At 34.4% G+C, this 18,691-nt stretch overlaps 1 protein-coding gene across 6 annotated transcripts in view; it reads left to right on the top strand.

Moving 5' to 3' along the window:
- The window catches only part of LOC134527226 (ecotropic viral integration site 5 ortholog), a 950,124-nt gene extending 937,510 nt beyond the window's left edge, over positions 1-12,614 (top strand). For all 6 annotated transcript variants that reach the window (XM_063359715.1, XM_063359712.1, XM_063359717.1 and 3 more), the window contains one exon: positions 5,548-12,614. In XM_063359715.1, coding sequence (XP_063215785.1) covers positions 5,548-5,715 — 168 coding nt within the window. In that variant the 3' untranslated portion in view covers positions 5,716-12,614. The remainder of the gene's footprint in view (positions 1-5,547) is intronic.
- Positions 12,615-18,691: the final 6,077 nt, after the last annotated feature.

Here is an 18,691-nt window from a genome sequence, read left to right as displayed (position 1 = left end):
CCAGTCGCTTCGCATCACCACCCGAGGTAGCACGCGCTCTGCACTCCAAGGACTTCAACTTCGTTATACTGACCCGGTAATACTGTTCTTGTCATTTTTTCTAATCGTTTTCGTTACCCTCGGAGCCTACCTCGGGGGTCAGCTGTTTAGTTAATTAAGTGTAATCCGTAAGGAATTCAGAAAGCAACACAAATGTAACGTCTGTACATATACGTAACCACGTGGTGGCCGGACAGTCCGTAAACCGGTCACGCCGCAAGGTTTTTCAGCAGTTTAAATCTATTTTGTAATTCTTTATGTAACACGCTCAAGTGGGAAGTGTAAGGTGTAGACGTAGACTATAATAAATCACAACGTATCGGACTTGTCCTTTTTTCTGTTTGACCACGTGTACACTCCAGGTTGGCGTGTGGGATGCCCTAAGAGCCCACGACGTTATTTCATAGCGTGCCCGTCGCTGTAGGTAGCGTACGGGGGTCGAGTCATTTCCCACACGGGTGACATCACGCCCAGAGTTAAGTGTCTCATCCGGGTCCATGCTCCTTAGACATCATAATTAACGTTTCTCTAACGTACCGACAACCCCCGGCAGAGGTTATGCACAACCATTTTTTGTAGGCTATTTTCGAATTTATCATTCCCTCATCAAAATTATTGAAGAAATGAGAATTTATGAGGGAATAACAAAAAAATATTGAAGATTTCAGTAAATTTAAAGAAATATATTTATTAAAATGTTAAAAAACAAGTTTTTTGTAAAAATAAATTCATGATTAAAGAAAAAGTTCATTTTTATTTGAATTTAATGTAAATTTAGCAATAATATAAATAACCTCATTCCCTCACTTATATAATCATTCCCTTATAATTCACATTTTTTATGGCCATACTATTTTCAATTAAATTGAGAAATGTTGGGGACCACATAGTCAGTTGAAGTAAGGAACTTGTGTACAGTGTATTTTATACAAAAGTTGTCAATTAAAACAAATAATATATTTTATATTTTGAAAATTCATTTTTCTTAATTTCATGAGAACTAGTCGCATATTTTAATTTTATTTTGTTTTTGACTTCGGCAACAAACAACATTTTAACGCCTGTGCAATTGTAGTTGTTTGTATATTGTAAGATATGTGTTTCAGAGATAATTATGGACAATAGGGGCTTATCTGAAAGAAGGTTGAACAAAATAAGGAAATAACTTTTATTGGATTTACTATTAAATATTATTTTCTCAAAGAATATTGTTATATTACAAATACTAGTTTTATACCTACCTCTCTACAGTGGTGAAGACAATGAAGTTTGGGGGGAGGGGGCAGTGTGAGTCATAAAAACTCAATTTTTGATTGCACAAGAGGGTACAAACCACGTACTAGTATATATATGGTGTTTTTGAAGTGAAAACTTCTTTAGCACCGTTGAGTAATTTTTGGTAGGGGCAAAACTTTATGGGTTCGCGTCACCGACATACTAGTGACGTGTTGCACCAGACTGGCGAATCGCAGCAGCCTGTGTACATGTATACGCATATATACACTAGTACATTGTATATACTACTTGACTGTATCATGTGCGTGTTGGACTCTTTTTTGGATGGGTAAAGCTTGTGAGTTCGCATCACCGACATGCTGTAGTAGTAGAGATGAGTGAAATCGTTACTTTTCAATACCGGTAATGGCAGTTACGGTTCCATCTCAATAACCGGTTATTTAAATGGTTATCGTTACCAGTTATTAAACGTAATAATCTGTCTTCCATCCCACACTAATTCATCAAATTATGGTAATTTTATTTTTTAATGATAATTTTAGTTACGATTGTATATGAAATTATATACAATTTGATTCAAACACATTGATTATTTGCATGATTATGAAGTATTGTCAGAGTGACAATGATTGAAACCTTTGACAAAATTTAGCTCATATTTCGCTAAAATTTGATGTGTATATGCTTTATTTTAACCTACCTGCCACTTCCTAATAGTGTTAGATAATCAAGAATTGGTTAAAATGTCGACCGCGAGCAGATAACTCCGTCGATCGCGAATAAAGAACTATTTCGGGCTATCGGGAAGTAAGAACTGTTTCGGTGGATCGCGAATAAAGAACTCTTTCGGGCTATTGGGAATAAATAACTGTTTCGATTTATCGCGAATAAAGAACTGTTTCGGGCTATCGGGAATAAAGAACTGTTTCGGGCTATCGGTAAATAAGAACTGTTTCGGTGGATCGCGAATAAAGAACTCTTTCGGGCTATTGGGAAATAATAACTGTTTCTCTCGATTGCGAATAGAGAACTGTTTCGGTCGATCGCGAATCGAGAACTGATCTGTCGATCTCGAAATTATAACTGTTTATGTGATTGCAAGTACAAAAATGTTTACTTCAAATAATAGCAGATAGCTCTGTTCGGTTTATAACACTGGAATCTAACACTTGTAATTTTAATTTCAAAAATAATTATTACTTACATTCGCTGGTTTAATATTTGTTACATTTTCAGTGCTGGTAGTTGAAGTAGGTCTGCTCACTGGTAAAATTACGATATGTTTCAGACGATAGTGTTTTCGTAAATTATTTGTTGTACTTTTGTAACGCAACTCATGCTTACAAATTTTGCACAGTGCCTGCTCAGTACTGACCGGAATAAAAAAGTTCCAAATATTACTTGTTTTCCGTCTGTTGTATTTAGTATTCATTGTATGGTTGTCTCAAAAGCTCTTTAAAACATCACGTTAGTACATTACCGAAAATAATAATACTTTAAAAAAAACTGAAGGCAGTTTGTAACTATTTGAAGAAGATAAAAAAATAAACTGCTAAACGAATATTGTATAACCGAGAAATGTGAATAGATAATGTATATTAGACAGTTTAATTAAATACTTGTAGCTGTCTGAAAATCGATACTATCGATAGCAAGAACTGTGTATGTTCAACAATTCCCAAGAACTTCTAAACGCTAAACGGTTATTAAATACCGAGAACTGTTAGGTAAAATATGGTATCGACATTTTCGTTAAAATCGATATAACGGTATGAGATCTTTATATGAACGTTTTCTAAGAAAGACTTTTAACTATTCGTTATTAATTATAGCAAATGAGTTTTGATTACTCGACATGGGATCGTAAATTAATTAACAAAACTCTGATTAGTGTTATTATGTCCAATCATCATAACTCTTAATATGAAAAAACTTCGTTTCAGCAGGTTTTACGCAATATAAATGCAAATATGGCGACATCTAGCCTCCTCCTTGCTAGCTACTACACAAAAGTTAGAATCATAGTATTGTATTTCGCCGCTATATCGGACGATGTGTTCAACCACGCTCAGTTTATATTCTCTCGTTCTTGGTAACCGGTTATCAGAGATCCAGGAACGTAACATAACGGTTATTTTTTCGTAACCGTTATTTTTACCGGTTATCGGTAATACCGCTCATCTCTATGTAGTAGCAGTAAGTGAAGTTAATTTGACCACGTGAATAGGTCTGACATCACTGGTAAGTCATAGCTAGGTAATGAATTTTTACATAATTTTTACATACCACTGACATCTGTTTTGACTAAAAAATGATGTAAGGATAAATTATATGCTGACATCGTACTGATATAATATCAAAATCATTTTCTTACGTACATTTAACATAGAAATGATGTCATATTACACATTTAAAAACAAAGTTTTAAGTTTTCACTTCTGTTGACAGTCCCCATGAGTGGCTATTTTTATTTTATCATCAAAATGATCAATTTTAATAAGTTTCTTTAATTTATTACATCTTTAATTTAGAATTCTGTATTTTGAGCAGATCAATTGCAAGTGTAAGATCACTGGCTACCAAAAGTGATAGTTTCAGTTAGTAAATTAATAGAAAACAGAAGAGCCAAGATATTTTATTCACTTCTTGTACAATTTTTGCATATTTTTCAGATTGTTCAATTCAATTTATGAAAAGATGAGGAAGTTACCAAGTCTTGTTTCCCTAATTCATTTAACTGTCTTTAGATAGTTTGAATTTAAAAAATCAATACCTTATTCACTGTATTTAAATGTTTTATTTTGAGAGTAGTAATCTATCCTAAACATGACATTATACATTTGTCACAGAAATAACTTCAACACATCACACCTACAACAATTTGTATTTACATCACAGCTATGCATGCTCTTATAATCTGTAGCCTGTGAAAAAATAATTGTTCTGTTCAGAAAACCAGCTTGTTTCCTTCTCAGTGCTGCATTAGTGTAGCAAAGCATAATCCAAGTTTTAGATTGCTAACTTCTGCTGCTGTTGGTTTTTGTTTGGTTGGTGTTTAAAGTTTATTTCCTTTAACAAGTTTTTTAATTGTTTTTTTGTAATATAGCATTATGAAACATGAACTTGAAATGAGGTGAATATTACAAAGCAGCACTGAAACAGTTATGTATTTTGTTTTTGTATTTTTTACCCCATCATTTTTCCCCTTCCTGGCCCCCCCCCCCCCCCCCCCCCCCCAAGAAAATGATTGTTTCGAGGATATAATTCCTCTTGTGTGGTTCATGTAATAGCTTTGCTAGTATAGGTATGCACCGACTTACAAAAAGTGGCAGGGATGAACATTTCACCCTTCACCCGCAGATGCTAGCCTTGGCACCATGTTGTTTGCACGTGTTTACTTTTGCCGGCTGTGCTCAGCTGTCCACGTATCATCTCCTGCTGTGCGCTCAAGCTAGCTTGTAGGAAAAATTATCAATTTTATAATTTTTTTTAAAAACAGTGAAACTTTCTGTTAGGGCGAACATTAATCAGTTATTACATCTGTACTTCTAAGATACTGCTTTATTTTGACTGGAGCAACATTAAATGTTAAAATTTTGCTGTTTAATTATTTAAAAAAGATTAATTTTTTCATAAACAGTAAAAAAAATCTGGACCTTGTTGCACACAAGTACGTATAGGTTAGGCCTAGCGAGATGTGGTGTTTGTCTATGTTTGTGTCTGCTAATCTTGCTTGTTTCACCAGGAAAATACCAGACTGTAACAAGGCTGCCTGAAAGAAAGTAAACTGTCAAAAAAATTTTGTTTGTTAAAGAAATTAGATTTTTTAGTTTAATGTGTTCCTGTTCAAACGATATGCAATATTAGCAAGTAAAAACAAAAACTAAATGTAAAATTGTCATAATATCAAGCAGTTACACACACCACCTATACTTGGGCGTACAATACAGTTTATGAAGGATTGTGACTTTAAAGTAATGAAACTATAATATTTTTACTAGTAGGCATGTTCTAGTAAAGAATTTTAAAATTCTATTTCATTCAACTCCGGTGCATGGTGTGATACGACAACAACAAGCAGACAGCTAGCGCAGCAAGATGTCCAAGCTAGCTAACATACGTAGCTGTGGCTTTTCGTAGTTTGTCTTTTGTAAGTTATGCACACCTAATTTTGTTCAGGATGCAGTGATGATCTGTAGTAAATGTCGTGCTGTGAGTGTGACGAAGACAGGAACAAGGGGAGGTGGAATGTCTGTGCTTGCTGTGTGACAGATCATGAGGCTAGAGTCCTGGAAGCAGCGCTGGATGGAAGGCTGTGGCCCGAGCTCGCACTTCGGCGCATCTCGCTCGGGCTCGGTCGACACGGAGAGCGAGCACGACGAGCCCACTGCCGACCTACAGCTGCAGCTCGGCTCTGAGATGTCCGGCGCCGAGGTATGACCGTGGGCATGCCGACGCCCGCTCTGGGGTGTCATTGCGTGCGTCTGACGGGCCTTCCGCGTCGTACGCCAGACGTACGTTGCCGAACCTTTGTGCGCCAGTTACACGCTCCTCAGTATTTTAATTTCCTCATTCAAGTAATATTACTTGAGCGTAAGCACTGTACTGTGGTGTGTTAACTACTAGTTTTACATAGGCAGCCACAGTTTGACTTCAATGTATTTTTTTTCAAAGTTGTTATACCTGTACTTTTTTGTACATTATTTACTGTTTCCTTCTTGAACAGTCTGTAAACTTTTGTGATGGAATTCTGTGATTTGTAATTGTATTTTATTAAATTTCAACATTGTTTTCGTACTGAAAACAATATATATTCTTATTTACATTAATTTGATATAATAAAAGTTTTATTTCTACATTCATATATTTATCCATGCAAGGTGAGTGTTCTATGAAATAAACTAATTTTTGCTAAGGCATTTAATATCAGCTGTAGAAATTTATTCAACCCTTAATTATTACTAAATTATATTTATAGAGCTTTATAGCCATAATTTATCTTTTCACACAGAAATGAAATCTCTAATATTTATTTTATTTAAATTATAGTATTATGTACAGCTCTTAAATTATTTAGGGGTATTGAATATAATGATTTGTAATTTAAAACTTTGATTTACTGTTGACTGGAAAATAGACATGATATTTATTTTGTATGATGAAAATTTATAGGAAGTATTTCTGTGATGAGTTTGTACATTTGTGTGTAAATAGGAATATATTTAAAAATGGTGCAATAATGCTAGTGTTTATACTGAATAACCTTACAAATTTTTTTCCCCATCATATTTGTGTTTTTCGTTTAGTTTTTGAAACCATATAAATAGTCATATTATGTCTGAAGAAATTATTTTATTTTAGGGTGTTGGTATTGCTAGTAACATTTTATGTCAATTTTACAGCACAGTTGAATTTCTGGTGTAGAACTCTCTCTCTCTCTCTTTCTCTCTCTCTCTCTCTTTCTCTCTCTCTCTGTCTCTCTCTCTGTCTCTCTCTCTCTGTCTCTCTCTCTCTCTCTCTCTCTCTCTCTCTCTCTCAGTGTTGGATGTGGGGTGAATTATTTGGCTTGCAGCATTTGGAAAGCTATGAGAAACTGAAATGCAGGGGGGGCAAATCTGTAGGAATCTAAAGGGTAGGGGGGGGGCAGGGGGGGGGGGGGCGCAGGAATTTCCAGGGAGAGGGCCCGCTCTGGATACGGTGCTTCTATGTTGTAAATTGCCCGTATTTTGGCCTGCCTTTATGGATGCAATAAGCAGAAAACTTCCAAATATACAGGAAGTTTTCCATAAGACGTAGTTTTGATATCAAACCCATTTCACAGTCATACTTTTGCAAGTACAGGCAAGTACAGTGAGGGTCTTCTTAATTCCAGGATCCACACCCATGCTATGAGGTACCTACATTATATATAGTGGCCGTGTCCGAATTCATTGCAACGAGTCCTTGCCCACTCCCTTCTCTTTTACTAATTACTCCTTGTTCCTTCATTTTGAAATGTAAGCTTTCTATGTAGACGTTCTTATACTCTTTTTTTGCATTTCAGTTAGCCACAATTTTTTTTTACTGTTGACAGCCTTATCTTAAGATGCAAAAAATATAATAAATCTTACTGCTTTGGTTACAGCAAATTATTTATTATTTAACTAAATTTGCATTTTTATAAAGTCATTTGAACTCTATAAAGCCATAAATAATTGAATAAACCTATTAAATTAAATGATAAGAGAATAATAAGACAAGCTGCACTTTTGTTTGTACTTAATGTTCATCCATGTTGAATGTAGCATGTTGAATGTAGTTTTTCAAATATTATAAAATGTGCTGAGCAACAGAAACTTTATAAAATATAATTTCTTGGTCACCAATACCTATCAAGGGATCAAATGGGGATGTGGCATTTTCTCCTTGGAATAAGTGGACATTATAATGAGCATTCTGACAGCGACGTGATTTCACGACAGTGATGCACTTTTCAAAGGGGTTGAAGTTAGCTAAGGGCATCTGGAAGGTGAATTCGAACATGGCCAGCGAGTCTGTGATTCTTTGAACATTTACACTTACTTATTTTTGTATCCTTCAAAAATTACCTTTTATATAATGTGTAAAAGTTTTCATGTTCACCTTTGTTTACAACAGTTGCTACACAGTGTTCTGCAATCAATTAGTCTGAACGTTGTGCCCAGTTCCTTTCCAGTGAATTGTTGGGGTGAGTGCCTGTCAGGTGAAATGCATAATTTGCTGGAAGTGCGTGACCGTGGCAGCTTCTTGGTGCTTCACAAAGGAATCGTCAAGCTAGTAAAACCATAAAATACTTCTCAAGAATGACTGCAGGAAAATGTTCAAATTTAGCAAGTAGATTGTAGTGTAAATTATGATTGTAAAACTTTTTGAAGCAGAATATTTTAAATGTTGAGAAATATGAACTGAAATTTTAAATTGGACTGTTAAGGTTGCTACAGAAAAACAATATCTTAATATCTCTTCGTAATATTTGTAAATTTTCAAAGCAAGGTACGTGTATCGACAACAGGACAATGGCTGCGGAAAGTAGATAGGAAGAGATCACAATTTGGAACCCATAACTTCAGTACGTCAGTCAAGGTAGAGATTACTGTAAAAACTCAATTTCTTGGATGTTTTGTAGTTTTAGACTTAGTGTGAGGACCATAGTTCACTTGTGTGTGTGTGTGTGTATGCATGCTCTCTGCCTGGGTCTCTGAAGTGAACTCCTCTGTTTGTGACCGTACAATCTAGCAAGTCTGGTCAAATAGGAGGTTGCAAGTGTTTGTGGGAGCATTCTGGTCAGGAAGCAGTTCTCGTTGAGGCTGGAATGTTTACTCTCTGCAGAGGATCACCTGGCCTTGCAAGCGTGTAGCCAGCCTAGCTAGTTGCCAATGACCATTGAGAGAGTTTTTGAAGAGAAGCAGGCCTATGCTTCCGAGGATTTTATGGTTCAGATGAAGCAGGAGTGCAGGAGTAAATGTTCCATGAAGGAAACTGCAGTCTGTCAACAACCAATTTGAATGTACATTCATTTGAGTTGCCCAATATAGTGGCCATAATATGGCCCATTGATAACCCCACAACCATGTGAGCTCCAATTGATCTTAACTCTTCCAGATCTTGAGAAAAAAAATTATGGTAAAACTTAACTGGTAAAAGAGAGTTAACTTATATGAAATCAGGGTTTCTTTTTAATTGGCTTCGATTTCCTTAAAATGTTATTTTAGGCTCTACATTCCATACATTAGAACCAGAGTCCAAGTCACACTAGTGCAGCTCTGAGGTACAGCAGTGTGTCAATTGTTGTTTTATAATAATTAGAGAAAATAAATGTAAGTAGTCTTGCTGTTTACAGTGAGCTGTATGTAGTATGTAGTTTTCACAAGAGGATTCAGAAATTGAAAAAGAAAGAAATCAAGTATTTTTATTACTTTGGATGATAGATTGCTCAGGGTAAATATGAACAGTCATCAGTTTAAAACTAATAATTTTGGTTCTGTTGTGTCTTGGAGAAATACTTTGCCAGTGACTTTCCCATGGTATATGTATGCCTAGTGTGGTCTGGACCAGTGTTCTCTTCTGTAGTTTTACACACTTGTTGTTTGCTTCAAGTCACATACATAACTTGATTAGAGCTCTAAACTGGACCACAAACAGAAGTATGAATGTTCCATTCGTCATCGGTGCTAGAATATCTTTGATAAGTTACAGAGCCCAGCGACTGATGCATCGCTCTACAAATTAACAATTAACACATTTCTTTTCACTTTTTGTTTTGCATATACTACACAGAAAGTGAGTTTGGCAATGATGTGTAAAGCTTTTCTGCTTCTGTCTCATTTTAATTTATGGAAGTTAATAGTTGCAGTGTTTGTTTGCACACATGCAATTTCCACTTCATTTTTTATGTCAATGTGTGCGAGGGTACCTAATTATTTATTTTTGTTTTGAGACTTTTCTGTCTATTAGTGATAATATACAAAATTCTCAAGCAGAGTAGTAGTAAAATTATTATTAATTAGTACTTGTCTTTTTTATTCTTTAATTTTTAAATAGAAATATCTGTATTAGTATCCTAATCATTGGATAATCCATGTATGTAACATTGGGGTGAACTACATGAAAAAATAAACACATTCACAACCAATGTTCTAATTTACAAACTGTAGAAAATATTTTTTTTAAAAAAACTTCCTTTCATAATTACTTTTAACTACCAGCTGCAAATTTCTTTATTGCAAATTACTTATTGCTAAAGTTTGGTTTTCTTTAGTCATGAGTTAGTTCAATACTTCCCAATCTCCCATGCCTGCAAATATCACAAAAACGAAGCAAAGCTTAATAGATCAAAATTAAGTAGTGACAGAGCTTTCCAAGAGACATCTCACTTATATCAGGGTGTGATTTTATTGGCTAAGCCAAACTTTAGTGTAGTTGGGACACAAAATGTAGACTTGTTTGTTACTCGACTTGGACGGACAGTCAAGCTCAAGTTCTGAATGCACATTGGAATTTGTCGTCGGCATTCGGCCAGAGTTCGTAGAGACAGGCTGGCTCTTGGACTAAGCTTGAAAGTTGTGGTTTTTATTAAAATATTTATTTGATTTTTTCCTTGCTTTCTTGAAATCCACAAAATCAACTTTTATCTTGGAAACCTGTCAACACAAATAAATAAATTTTTTTTTTCAGGCATATAAATTTTAATTTTTAGAATTGTTAGAATGTGAATAAAACTTTATACAGTAGACTCCCTATTATCCGCGGGCGGATGATCCGCGGTGCTGATTATCCGCTCATGCTACAAAAAAAATACAGCACATATGTAAATCTGTATTTTATTACATGTGAGCAAATTTGAACTCTACTGACGAGTGTATTGTGTGCAGTATACTGTAAAACGCCACAGGCCTTCTCGGAACTCACGCAGTAGGCTGACATGCGTTGCTATTTTTGTCTCTGTGCAACTTTGTTTCTAGTCGTATGGTTGAGCACTTTTATGTTTACATTACTGAAATGTATTTTATGTTAATAATTCAGTAAAATACTAAAATTTTAGCATCATTAAAAGTTTTTTACTGTTAATTGTAACTTTTACTGCACATAAAGTTTTAGATTTTTAAGTTTAAATTAATGTTTCCTTTTTTGTTTCCCATTATCTTTTTTTTTTTTTTTTTTTTTTTTTTTTTTTTTTTTTTTTGCGGATTATCCGCGATTTTTACTATCCGCGGTGGCCCTGCCACTTAATTTTGCGGATAATCGGGAGTGTACTGTATATCTCCCAAGGAAAATATTTAATATTCCGGGATTAAAAAGTTTGTAGGTGGAATATTTTGTGTGCTGAATGTTGGCAGTGGTTGGAGTTTGCAGGGTTTTTTTTTTCCGTATAGAATTGCTTTTAATTGATCAATAAGAAATTTGAGCAACGAATCCATGTAGTTAATGTAATTTTCACACTCTGAGTGTATTCATGAACATTTCCCCCATTACCTGCTTGTGTGTTCTGAATGGTAAAACATATTTTAACTGTTGCCGTAGTTGGCTGTATGTTGGTTTCCCTGTAATTGGTAGGTTTGGTTTTCAGAAATAGTGTAACAATGATTGTAAGTTTTATGAACATACATGATGTTTGCAAAAAAAAAATTCATTTTCGTGACATTTTAAATTTTTTTTTTATATATATATATATAAGTTTTCTGACAATGTTATATCCATTCTCAATTTTTTTTTTTCCAGTGCAGATTATTTATTTTTGAAGTCTGTTCTAGGGGACAAGAGACTAAAAAAGTTATTGCTAGGCAGAAAGTGTTTCAATTTATTAATAAAGTCCATAGTGTGTTTAATAACTGTTCTGATAACTGTTAGCCTTTTGAGAGATACTCGGTTAATGATGGCCTTGAAAGCAACTTTTGAAAGTTGCCCTGAAATCAACATCTTAACACACTTGTTGCTTAGAATACACAAAAGATGGTGAACTAGTCAAAACTTTTGCTCTCAAAATATGAGTTGTGGAGATTTTGCAATTGATTAGCAATCACTATACATTTTTGTCACTGCTTTTGTCTTTTCAAAAAATCCCTTTGTTTTTATGGTCTTAATTTAACTATATATTTGCAGTGCTGGTTTTTTTCATTTGTAACTCTGTGACAGAACAAAAAACTTGAATTGTAAAATTATTTTCACGTAAAGTTTACACAAACATACTCTAACACTGTGCTATCTTAAACCCCCTTGTACTTGGTTAGCTTTTTTTTTTTTTTTTTTTTTTTAAATTTTATTTCATGATTTTAAATTGCTTATTTTCAAAAGCCCTGTTGTAGATTTATGGACAGTTAATGCCCGTCTTTTTCAACATATATTTCTCTGAGCTGAGTGAGTTATTGAGCAGTTACCATCTGGTATTTGCAGAAGTATTATAGTGTAAAATCTAATTATTGTTCATATATTATTTGTAAAGTAGTAGTTGGTTAATTTTCAATTAGATTGGCATTTATTTTCTGCTTTTATAATAAATTTTTTGCATTTATTGTGAAATATATAAATGTATGTGATAGTTCATTAGTGGTGTACTTATTTTGAAACATTTTAGCAAATTCATGTTTGTATGTTGGTAGTTTGGTGCTTAGCTACTTGATGTAACTAGACATTCCGAATTTTTTAAAGTAATGTTTTGTTAATCTGATCTTGTGGGTGAGATGATAAAATGTATTAACACGTTTCTTTCATATTCACTAGCCTTGAAATTTTCCCTGTGTAAAAAATAAAATTACATAAGGCCATGTCTTCTTTACCTCATCTGGAGATTATTTTAGACATTAAATAAAGGGTAGATGGTCTAATATAGTGTTTTATTTTATTTATTTTTTGGTTCCTTTTTATTTAATTTTATTTTAATTTTAAATGCTAGTAATTCCGTAGTGATTTGTCATTCAGTGTAGGTTGTTGTTTTTACATTCAAATCTTTACAAGTTTAATAATGTATACTGTATAATGTATAATGTATACTTTGAAGTTTTTGGTTGACATAATAGATACTTAAGTTAAAAATATTTGCTAATACAAATAGTAATGACCTATAGAACACCTAGTTTACAAAAAACTGCATTCCAAAAAAGTTCTTAACATTTCTTAACGTTCCAAGCCTAGTTTTTTAGCCCATCAAGTTACAGTCCTGAAAATTGTTGTCTGGAAACACAAAATGCTGTTCTGTTTGACACAAGTTGCTACGCTGATTCGTGATCATTTTCATGTAAAGTATTTGTTATACTCATTTTTTTTTTTGTTGTAAATGGTCAATTACTGTTCTTAGGCTTAGACGTTCTCTTGGTAATAATATTAAAGTTTATTGCTCTATTTATGTGCACATACTACTGCAAAGTTTGAAACTATGTTATGTTGATTGTGGACCTTCTAAGTGATTCAACTTGTATTCAAGATCAGCCACTGATCCGACTTTAGATGAGTACGATAGACCAACAGCTCATTGCAGGTTAGTCAGGGCAGCCCTCCACTGACCCAGGAACTTGCTGTGGTTTCAGTGCTCTATTTCAGCTGAAATTGATAAGTGAACTGTTTACAATGAAATGTGATGTTTAGTTTTGTAAAGTTGATATTTTTGCAGTCAGGGGCAGAGTTCCTGTTAACTCAGTACACAAAACATACAGATATGAGCACAGATGAAGGGATTAGTTCAAGTTCGCTGTGGTGGTTGGCCTGCTGGAAAGTGCGTGTAGTTGTGTTTGGCAGAGGAGTCGTCACAAGCATATCATCCACCACAGCACATCTTCTGCCCATGGGGAAAAGGTGGGAAAGGATGTAGACGATGCAGGGTGGCCATGCGTTATCTTGTGTGTATACATTTGCAGCTGAACCTTTTGCAGACCACTAGTCTTCGCAATTGGGACTGAGTCTTTTAGCGTCAATTGGACTGCTCGCAAACCATTCCTGGCGATGACAAATACATTCTCAGTTCACAATGTGACGGTACGACATCTTGTGTATTTTGTTGAGTTTCTTTCGGGGTGCAAACCTCCAGGCCTCGTCTATTTTGTCTTGGGCCTATTAATTTAATTCCACCAATTATGAATTAAACTTCTTATAGCTGGTAGGGTAAGGCGAGTTCATGACATCATCAAAGCATAATTGTTTTTAAAGCTCAGAGAATAGTGAAAAGTGCAATATGAATTTGTGTACATTATTAGATATACAAGTACTTTGACAAAAATACAGACGGTAACAATTGCGTTCAATGGTATGTTTGCTTTATAACACACGTGCATAATAATTATGCACACAAGTACACAATTATTGTACAAATATTGTGTACTTGTGTACATACTTGTGCATATGAATACTTACATACTTGCACACTTGGATACTTGAATACTTGCATACTTACTCATTTATCATGCTTATGCTTACTATCGCGTCCTGGTTTCTGCTTTGTTAGTGGATGAAATCTTGAAAAAAAGAGTTTATGTAAGTAAAATGACAAAAAACTAGCAATATTGTTAAACCTAAAATAAAACAATTATTAACACCAAGAAAAATTCAAAATATAGTATTTACCCACGCAGGAGTCGTAGATTTTATGCCGATATTTTGTTTAATAAAATGTACTGCGATCCATATGCAAATTTTCCATTTTGGGTAAAAAATTTAACATTGCACTAGTATGGTTGACTATGTGCTTAAATAACTATCCTGTGTTGGTTTTTAATAAATATGTCACAAGTAAATATTATTGTGTTTTATCGCATAATCGTCGCACATTTTATACTAAAATCAAGTTGGAAAAGTAGGGATGCGATTTTTATGGGAAAACAATTTTTTTTGTTAGGCACAGTTATTCATAAAAACAAAACCCATTCATGGAAAGTACGTTTATTTAAAAAGTAGCGTGTAGCACGCCAAACAATTAAAAATAAGTCATGCAACAAAAACCTTTCTTCAACTTTAAATAGAAAAACAAAATCTTTGACCCAAATGCGAGCCTAAACTAACTCATAACTATCATCATAGTCCACACTTACCACGAAAGATTACAGGCCATCAAATGTAGTTAACTTGGCACTCGACAGAGAGCACGCATTGCACGCAATCGGCGAGATATCAATATTGATATTCGACTTCGTGTGCGCGCTCTATACCGGAAGCAACATAACCAAACATGAATGATGCCAACCAGGGCTGGCTATATTTTTACAAGCGGTACACCGCGGCGACGCAGACAAACAGATAAAAGGTAATAACGTTTAAAAACGTATTTAAAAGAAAATTTACACGTCAGACAACTTCGTATTTCCGTTAATTATATAAGTAAGTGGTAATGTTCGAATAAATATTAGATTTCTACTTTAAAATACATAGTTTTAAACGGAAAAAATACCTACACAAGGCACTCGAAATCTAATAGCGGGACCAAAAGAATCATGCGACGTTTACACGAGAGGTTTTTTTTCCATATTTTGACGCCCTAAAATATTGGTGCGAGATTATGTGCATGCGACGATTATGCGATAAAACAGGGTAAATCTTTAATTAAACTATCTCATGCACCGCATTCCCCGCTAAGTGACGTGGCTGGGGCTCTCTGCAAGAGGGGGGATCTAAAAATAAACCAGTCAGAGAGAGAGAGAGTGGAAGCGAGTGCGTGCATGTGGCCAAGCAGTGTGTTTATGGTTCTGCCTCCCTCTCTCGTCATTGTGAACTGGCATCGTACACAATTATCACTTTCATGTGTGTGTCTACAGGTTTTTGTGATACAACTGTATCCAAACATTGTTTTTGTGTGAGAGATTTCTTATGCTTTCTACTGCAACATGTAATTTATGACAAAACTTCTGTAAAAAGTGTGCTTGTTATTATTGAAGAAATGCGGTCTTTTCTCTCTTGGGGAATGCGACTGATAAAAAAAATAATAGACTGTGAAGGGAAACACTTTTCCTTTGTAATTTTTGTTTGATATTGCTTAGTGAGGGGGAGGGGGATGGCGTAAGGGTCATAAGGGATAGAGAGGGGTAGGACACAGAGTGTTTCTTACGCTGCAACAAGCTGAGACATGGACCATAAAGACTTCACATGTATTCTACTGGAAACAGATTTATGGCCGACTCATATTCAAGGGCAACTCTTACAGTGAAAAAGTTGGATTTTTTTTTGCCAAAAATTAAGCCAAGGGTGCATCCCATACGAAGGGGTGACTCATTTGCAAGTAAATACGTATACAGTGATTCGAGAATTAAAACCTAATCCGACATGAAATTTGTACCGAGTTATTTTCATAAAAAATTAAAAATTAGAGTTTTTTTTGGTTGGTCTCTGTTTCCATATAATTTTCCATTAAACTGAAACGTAATTATTTTTTAGTTTCTTAATATTACATTAATATCTTCCAATCTTTCTGACAGTAAATAATTCATACATATAACAAAATCTACACCATTTAGTTCTCAGTGTTCCTCTATTTCTATGAATTGTAAATTTTTCTGTATTAGATTATTATTAGATTGAATATAAGACATACTTCAGTGCAATATATACAAGTTAAGGCTTTATTCACAGGCTTTATCATCTAAATATGTAACTACATCAAATACAAAAAAAAATCAAATACCGTACTGAAAAACCAAAAAACAATATACGTAATTATTTTAGCATGTAGATTCGTCAAGGCTAAAACTACATCTTATTTCTTAGGTGAACTTGTTGCGTTATAATTAAGCAACCATAGCAACATACTTCAGTTATGATCATTTAAATTAGGTATCCAAATATATGTACACTTTATATAGTGTATGAATTATATAGTGTTAACTGGTTGACCTAAGCAGTAATACATATAAGAAATCTGAAATAAATGTTTGGCATACAAACTTTAATAAATCTTGCTATGATTTTACATGCTTTTAAATAAATAAGTATAAAAACATTTCCATAAAAGTTTTAAGCGTTGATAAATTGATGCCAATTTTTTTTATTACAAAGATACGTTTGCTTGTTGACATTTATAATTCTTTGTAAATGGATGCTGTAAACAGGGTACATGCCCCCCCTCAGTATTTAAATGTTTCATTTTGCCCCTGCCAATAATTCACTCAGAAAAGTTATCTTACAAATAACTGAAATGTGTGTTGTTAATGATATTACACATTAAAATTGATTATGCGGCTGTGCTACTTCAAACCTTTAAGCCAATAAGGAAAAAATAATGTCAAGGGGTAAGAATTAGAGTGAATACTATTGGTAAAGGTTTGTGTAAGTGGATGACATTTTTTCTCTATGCACACAGCACTAAAGCTGACTTAAATTTGTACTTGAAAGCTTTTGCATGGAATGATGTTTTACGTCACACAGTTAGCTATGCACAGATGGTTTATTTGTGATCATTGTTTGTTGCAAACCACGTCTGATACTGACTCACTGCTCATAAGTTGAGTTATGTTGGGAGATGGTTTAAACCCACGACCCTCTTCATATAAGCATGACGCCTCAGCGATCACTGCCACCAAGGTCCCATTGCATACAGTACTTATCATCTTTCAGTTCATAGACACAGGGGCGAAGCCAGGGGGGGGTTTAAGAGGTTCAAACCCGTCCCCTTAGCACCAAATCTCTAATTAATTTCTTATTCATCACTCAAACAAATTTCATATTAAAATTAATAAAATTTTAACCATTACAATATTTAAATTTAAGTACCGAAAACTGCTAAAATAGCACTATTTTACACCTTAAAATCCAAATTTTCCCGGGGAGGAGCCCTGGACCCCACGGCATAATGGAGTGGGGGGGGGGGGGGGGGGCATGCGTCTTAACACCCCCCATACACAAATCCTGGCTACGACACTGCATAGACACTCAGTACTAATATCATTTAAATACTGCATTTTACCAGAAGTGTCATTACATGTCATTTAAAATAACATGAGCAGTTTTTTTTTTAATGATTGAAATATATATATATATATATAATATATATATATTAGGGATGGGATTTTCGAATCTTGGATTCGTCGAATATACCGAATCCTATGGATTCGAGGATTCGTAGGATCCGAGGTGGGATTCGAGGTGGGTTTTTAAGAGTTTTAGGTAGTAATTGAAAATTGTAGTGCTGGGCGAAGTTTGAAAATTTCGAACCGAACCGAACCCTTACGTTCGGTTCGGTTCGAAACCTCTTAAAATATATTCGAAAAACCGAAAGTTCGTTTAAAAAAAATTACGTTTTTCTAATTTTCTAACCCCCATTTGAGACCATTCACAAAACAGCTCAACAAAATTCTATTACTTGTAATATTCCGACTTTTATCGCATAGTCGTCGCCTCAACAGTTTCAAGAGCAAACAAAATAAAAAAAAAATTAATAATAGTCGCATAACTCGCATAGCATTTTTTCATATAGGCGCGCTTTGTTTTTTGTTTGCTTTAGAGAATTTTGTATGCATTTGTCGTACTAGGTAATATAACCTATCGTACAAATGCCAAAGGTATTGTACATTATACCTTTAACTATAGTGCGTGTACGAGAAGTGTTGTAAAATCACCAAAGATTGCGTACCCCATACGTTAAACTAAAGCGCATGTACGAGAACTCTCGTATTTCGGCAAAACTAACGTGATCAAGTTAACACAAGACAAATGCGATAGGAAATGATTACGTAAATTACGTATTTTAAATTACTGGGATGTATTTATTTTCTTTTGCCTTTTTGGTTATAACAGTCAGGTAATGAAAATATTAATTTAATCTTGTGTATTAAAAGTACTGGTTCAGTAAATTTTACAGTACGGTACTAAGTTGACTAGCGTAGTCACGGCAGCCATCATTATTTCTCGTGTTTTCTTTTTTCCGACGCAAATTTCTATAACCACACTTTTTACGTTACGTTTACCAATATTATTGTTCTCGAGATGA

The sequence above is a fragment of the Bacillus rossius genome, chromosome 1 (genome assembly GCF_032445375.1).
Source record: "Bacillus rossius redtenbacheri isolate Brsri chromosome 1, Brsri_v3, whole genome shotgun sequence".
Lineage (NCBI taxonomy): Eukaryota > Metazoa > Arthropoda > Insecta > Phasmatodea > Bacillidae > Bacillus > Bacillus rossius.
This window is presented reverse-complemented; position numbering and strand designations above follow the sequence as displayed.